This window comes from Acyrthosiphon pisum, chromosome A2 (assembly GCF_005508785.2).
Source record: "Acyrthosiphon pisum isolate AL4f chromosome A2, pea_aphid_22Mar2018_4r6ur, whole genome shotgun sequence".
NCBI lineage: Eukaryota > Metazoa > Arthropoda > Insecta > Hemiptera > Aphididae > Acyrthosiphon > Acyrthosiphon pisum.
The window spans coordinates 105,512,737-105,520,351 of NC_042495.1; the positions used below are offsets into that span (position 1 = coordinate 105,512,737).

Here is a 7,615-nt window from a genome sequence, read left to right on the forward strand (position 1 = left end):
TTTTTTACACTATAATATTATTATTGTTTTAATTGATATATTTTTTTTTAAAACGTATTTAAGTTGTTTACGTTGACAATATTTATTTCTATAATATTAAGTATGGAAATATATGTTATTTAGAAAAAAATATTACATCCACTCTAAGGTAAAACATCGAATCATAATATTATATTATACATTAGGTATATGTTTTTTTTTGTGGTCGTTTTTATTGGCTACGCGAAATCATAATAATCATATTGGTCGATGTAAACGAACAATGATCAATCGGTTTATAGACAGGGAGCTACTGACGGCTTGAAATGCTGATAAATCACGGTAATATAGCCTGCTGAATACGATTGAAAAATCGGATGATTCATAGACCATCGAGGGTGGAAAGGGGTATCTAAAAAATCAACCGACTTAGTCGCCACGGCCAAATGATTTTAAATAATTAAATAATGTTATATAAAAAAATCAGCTGATTATAAATTGTATACCTAAACTAAACAATTTATAAATAATTTTACAATTCTATTGATTTTTACATATTGAATCTAAATAATATACACTGACATACCTACAATATACATTACGCTATATATTACGACTTATAACAATTTACTGTAATAACAATAAATAATTATTTATGTAGCTTATTTTTTTTTTGTTTTATCATTTAAAATAATTTAATATAAAGATGATATTTTATACTCTAATAAAGTTTTGTAATTCACGAAATAAATTGAGACACTTTCTCTGCAAATTACTTGATATATAGCGTACCCGCATTATCTTATAATATTTAACATTAATAATTATAACTTATAGATAAGTAGGCACGACGCATGTTACGGATGTGTAATTATGATATCTAGTGACCGAATTTATTATATGAATTATAATATAAATTAGAATAATAGAGCATAATTTCAAAATATTTTCCGGTTTTACAATATTTGATTAGTTCTTGATAGCTATGTTTTCATTATAATAGTAATATTATAAATATTCGACGAATAGAGCTTATTGGTTTATATAATTATATTATAAATATTTGAAAATGGGAAATAATCTCAGGTTAACGGTAGTTTTCGTTGGCGCTTTTCCATAATGCTCTTGTACATACACGTCTTCGAAAATACCAATAAAAAAATGTATATATATAAATATATATTTGTACCTATAAATATATTTTATTAACACCAAAACATTGTTTGTCGAATCTATGTAAAAAAAAAAAATTTAAATAGGATTAGTCAATCTTTCTCTGCTGTGAGAAACGTATAGATACTTTTTATACGAAAAATCTAAAGCGCTTTGTGCTGTCAAACAATATAATAATATTATATTATATTCATTGACATGCTCTTGAACGCGTGCATTATAAGTATAGGCACCTATATAATATATATCCATGTAAGCATACGCGGGAGCATATTTTTTTTACCATAAATCATTACGCTTGTACGCACACATACCATAAAATATTAAATTCGTTTATCACGTGCACGACTACAATATTATGACCTGTTATCGCCATGATAGGTATGCGCCTAGGCTGGACATACCGATACACGAGCAGGCCGAATATTGTATTAGTTTCGCGCAAAGTCCTCAAATATTTGTTACACAGAGATCGACTGATCACAAAAAAATTAAATACGATTAGCATACGAAATGTTGAAGTACGATGTTATGATACTCTCACAGTTCTGTACCACTGTTTCTTTTTTTGATTTTACGCGTCACACATTATTTCATTTGTCATTGAATAATTCAGTGTAAGATAAATATTATACGGAATATTCTTGAAATCAACTTGAGTCATAAATCTTCTCGTGTGTGCTGATGAAACAGCTTTATTTCTTTATACCTAAGTAAAGGTATAACAGATGATATGTAAAATATTGTTATAGTGACAGCGGAAAAGGTTGGATTGCGTATATCTGCAACCGGAAAATGAACTACCAGAATATAATAATATGATAAGTCGATTGGAGAAAAAACATCAACAGGGACATTTCTTGCATTTTATAGGACACAAAATATTTAAAAAAGTGTCGGAATTCAAATACTTCGGGCATCTTCTAACGGAAGACAATTACCTAAAAATTAAAACCAATACAAGAATACAAAACGGTAATAAGACGCGTTACGTTTGACTCGGACAAATACAGAGCTCGAGCTCATATCAAGAGCTAGACCCTAAAGTACAGATGTATACGCCATTGATACACTCGACAATCGTACAAGCCTCAGGCGCATTGCCCCTTGAGACTGGAGAATTTATGGTTAGGTGTATTCGATAGACATGACCCCTGTGTTGACATCGAAACTAGATAACTGTGAGACATAATGATGAACTAAATAAACTGTTTTAAAGACTGTATAATGTTAATGAAATCTCAAAAAGAATAGTTACTGTTTTTGGAAGGATCCGTGAGGAAAAACAAGGCTCATTTGTAATAAGGACCTACCGAGCACCGAGAAGACCATGGATATGTTGGGACGATTGCATTAAACATGTTGTGGAAAAGTGGAGCCTGGAGATATACAGTAGATGATAGTTGTAGCAGTTGATACGGAGAACTGAAAAAAAATTTGTTTGGCTATAATATTGTGGTCTCAAATCTCAATGACCGGAAAGCCCAAAGAAGAGTGGGGGAGAAGATAATTTTGTACCCATTCTGTATCGCGGACGGAGACTTCAACTCGCGGTCATAATGTTTATTAATTATTGTAATGTTATTTAGCCGTTCGACGTTTACGTTTTTGCTGTAATCGAGCAACAGTAAGTCCTAAACCGTTCGTGGTAAGTAGAATAACCGTTTACAATATTTAGTGCCCAAGTATGTATGTCATTGTTATGACAATCTCATCTCCCGCATAATAATAATTGTTCTCGAACGTTTTATTGCCACTACCTATATTATAATATTATAATAACATATTATACCTGGGTATCTACGGTCGACCGATCTGTTACAGCCGACACCCTGCGTAGTTTCGACGCGATGACATGTACATAGGTATAGTATACTGTTTTACCATAGGCTATTTAGGCACATAGTGCGACCACTGACGACACATATTTTATAAAAATAATATCGTGGTACTTATCGCGTAGTTGATCTAAGCACTCGCATCGTTACCGTGTTCACGGCCGTGCGTGTTACATATTTTTCATTCGTCGTCGTACCGGTACCTCTGACGATGGTAATATATTATAACTACAACGGTGACGACGATGATGACAATTATCATTTGAAATGAGTGGATATCGGTATATAAAATCTCGGGATTTACTCGTTATCCGACTTAATGCCACTAGTGCATCATGCGTGTACAGTACGCGTTTGTCGTGTTGGCGATCGCCACGGCCGTCGTCCGGGTCGACGGGTACCTCGACATCTTGTCCAACTTGCACGATTGCGGGTCGACGGGCTTGGACACGTGCCTCGAACGTCGATTGGCGAGATCCATCGATGAAGTATTGGACAAGAACGAGACTTATCGGCTGAACCGGTATCTGACCGTTACCGCTGTCGGTAACCACCGCCAACATACTGAAGGCGACGACTTGGCCGCGAGGTTTTTGGAATTTTTCAACGCACTGCAAATCCAATACCAACCAGAAGAAGACGACGGATTGACCGATGACGTTTCCGAAGGTACCACCTCACCAGTACAACTAGATAGTATATTATAACTTCTTTGAAATAATACGTACAAACGGAATATAATAAAATATAATAATATATAGGTACCCAGCCGTAGGGAGGCCTATTATTTATGTTTCTTGACGACAAGTCCAGTTTTTTTAAATATTAATTTTACATTTTATTGTATATTAATTGCAACAATTACGTTATCTCTCCCCTTCCCTCAACTACTACGTTAGACAGATGATGCGTATACTCATGCTGTCTTGTAAATATTATAATCGTAATGATAACTGTAAAACCGTATAATATAAATTCGAAAATCAGTTACAGGTCGTAAGAAAAAAGGCTACAAGAAAAAAAATCACAAATTGGGGATGATGATGGGATTCACGTCGATGGGCATGACCATCATCGGCGGCCTGTTCAACAAGATGATGATGGGCGGCGCGATATCGATAGCCGTGAAAGCTCTGATCATAGCCAAAATCGCTCTGCTCCTGGCCGGCACCATGGCGATAAAAAAGCTGTTGAGCGGTAGTGGCGTCGGTGTCAGCGTTCACCCTTCGTGGAACGGCGGCGGGGGCGGTGGTGGAAACGAACATCACAGCGGGTATCGCAGGAGTTACCCCCCGCCGCAGAGTATGACCACAGCCGATGCGATGGCTTACAAGGATCAAATCGACTCGTATAGCGACGCCCAATATTCCGGGTAGTCTTGTGATGTAGGACGTAGGTATATGATTAGTGGCGGATTAGAGGGTTCAAAAATAAATTCGTAAAATCCATAGGAGGGGCATCGTATAAAATGTAGCATTAGATACTTACGAAATTGTTGTTTTTATTAACCGCTATAACCTGACAATGGTAAATGATATTGAAGTTTGCAGTGTTGGGTAGTAACGTAACGAAAGTAACGCGTTACTGTAACGGCGTTACTTTGCTTGTAACGCGTTACGTAATTTCATTAGAATTATTTCCAAGTAACGAAAATGTAATGAAAATTACTTTTGAAAAGTAATTTCTATAGAAAAACGCGTTACAGTTTCGAATTATTAAGTAAGTACCTACCTACCTATATATAGTGAATTGAAAAAAAATATATGTATAATGCGGGTATTATTATGTTTACCAATCTTAACTCGGCACAATTCAGTTTTCAATGGTTTTGATATTTGAAATGTCTAATTGCACCGTAAATCACGAGAACAGTTAATTAAATTTATTGTTCCTTTGAATAGGTTTCCTATGATATATAGCTTGTGTTGAAGACTACATTTTATATGATCCTATTAACTATACAGGTTTTATAAAGGATTTGCTTGTTCAATTTGCCTGCAAGAAGATTATTGCCAAGAAATTAAAAAAAAATTTTATTTTTGTAACGAGAAAGTAATGAGTTGCTTTTCTATTTGAAAAGTAAAGTAATTTCATTACAATTTTATTTGAGTAACGAGTAAAGTAACTTAATTACTTTTTAAAAGTAACTTACCCAACACTGGAAGTTTGCTAAAAAAAAATGTATTTATTATATTGTGGTAGCAATAATTTGAAAATAAAATAACTTTATAATTTAGATGCGGGCCCCACGCAGTATATACATATTAGGAGAGGATTTTCCAACTAAACGACCGTTAAATCCGTCACTTTTAGTCACAATATATTATCTTCAAGACAGAGTATTATTTTTATATTCCATACGGACGTAAAATGGAAAAAAAACGTCAATTCGTGACGTGCGATGCCTACGATGGTGTACACATATTTTTTTCATAATTTACACATTTAACTGATAAAAATATGTGGACAAAATCGTTTTTGGTATACATTTTTTTTTTTTTGGTTTCGGTAATAAATAATAATTAAACAAATAATAAAATTATAATACAATATAGGTAATAATATAATATATTAAATTATAATCTTGAGTTGTATACGCGTTTGATACACGAAAGGACTAAAATAAATATAAAAACAATTAGAGATATTATTAAACCGGAAAGACAAAATCCCACAGAATTATCGGCGGACGTCGAACTCATTCCGTTTGATGTATGAAATATTCGCAATTTGCATATTACGACGTAGGACATTTTTTCAGTCAGTAAATTATAAAAATGTTGCTATCTTATCGTCGCCACTATGCGTTTACAAATCTTAGAGAATATACATTATGTAGTTTCACTTTGTTTACATAATTAGGTAGATATAATACAATGTTGTTCATATATTATTTTAATATTGTAATATTAAAAAATTGTTTTTTTTTTCTAGTAAATAATGATTGTTTTTGGAATTTAATAAACAAAAAATATATTTTGGTTACCTACATATTAATAGATATTTTTATTACATATTTCAATAAAAATAATAGTATGTACATTTTAAATTATTATACATAATAATATGTACATATCTTGGTTTTTATATTACAATAATATTTGTCATCTATGCATAACCTATATATTATGTGCTAAAAAGAAAATAAGCATATTAGTTTGAAACAGAGCTGTAAGGTACTTCTTCGAGTGGACTTAGAGATGTCCCGTCGCGCCAGACTGGCCCCGTTGTCCTATAGCTCTGTCTTACTCTGATGACGGTCACACTACTCGATATCCGTGACCACAACGGTCACATCAAGATATGTACTATTGTGACGCCATACGGTTGACTGTAAGACCATAATATAATGATGCGTGTTAGGATATTTACGATTTTAAATTAAGCCGACTTGTCGTCTCAAATGTCTACCTTTAGTCAATGGTTATATATTTTAACGAACTAATTTTAGAAAACTAATAATAGTGACACTGAGCATATTAAAAAGGTGGTTCCACGTACCTGAGTTACATAATAAGTACTTAATTGTAATTACATTATGTCTATGCCCATTTGCTGTTGTAGGGGTTATGAACTGCGGTTGGTACGGTAAGGTTTTGTTACGGTAGGCAGTGGCGGATATATCCAAGTTCTGAGGGGGGGGGGGGGTGAAATTTAAAATCCACATAGATAATGATGTTTAACCCCCCATTGTTTTATTTTGAAATATTTAACTATAATCGGTATAAAAATATAAATAACAACACTTTTTTTCAATATAAATATTTATTTAAAATTTGAAAAATAAAATATTTACAATATAAAATTTTTATTTCGGTTTTTCATTTTTGCAAATATGTCAATGACATTATCAATGTTAATGTCCATGTCTCTATGCACATGCAACATAGCCAAACTACTGAGACGTTCATTTCCCATTTGGGAACGTAACCATGTTTTCAGTCTAAATAAGCAAAGCAAAGTGCAAGAAAAAGTAATAATCGCACGTGAAGTACCTATAACCTATTAGATTCAATTCATGCATCAGCATACTATTAAATATTATCATAATACATAATTCATATTAATATTATAATTAATATATAGTATATAAATCTTATTATAAGCAAAGAGTAAAGCCAAGCTATATTATGTTAATATTACTAACTTATTAGTACATAATGTATTTTTTTTAAATACGATACTATGCGTAAACAATCACCACATGGCTAATGACAGTACTATCTTTAATCGTGCTATCAAACAGAGTGATACAAGATTTTCAAGAAGAAAAATGCGTTACGTATCGATAGGGAACAGTTACGTACCGCCTCGTATCGAAGTCTGAGTCCGATACGAGTCGGTACGTATCGCTTGTATATTTCACGTGTAACTTCTTGAACGCTCAAAATTGATCCGATATGTATCGATATGTATTATTTTCTTTCTTGAAAATCTTGATACTCTATGGGGCATCAGGCACTTGTCCCAAAATTTCATGGAGAAAAAAAATATTGTACAACTGAAAAATCAATTAGCAGATAACACCAAATACCAATATAATTAATATTTAAATATTTATAATCAATGGTTGTAGCCAATATTGTAATAATGTATAGTGGTGGCAAAATGCCCAAGGGGAGGGG

General features: G+C 32.9%; 1 protein-coding gene across 1 annotated transcript; it reads left to right on the plus strand.

Moving 5' to 3' along the window:
* The first annotated feature begins 3,325 nt into the window (after window positions 1-3,325).
* Window positions 3,326-4,538, plus strand: LOC103309212. The gene is made up of 2 exons (XM_016803773.2): window positions 3,326-3,659; window positions 3,978-4,538. The coding sequence occupies exons 1-2, from the start codon at window positions 3,326-3,328 to the stop codon at window positions 4,364-4,366; spliced, it is 723 nt and encodes a 240-aa protein (XP_016659262.1). The 3' UTR covers window positions 4,367-4,538.
* The last annotated feature ends 3,077 nt before the right edge of the window (window positions 4,539-7,615 follow it).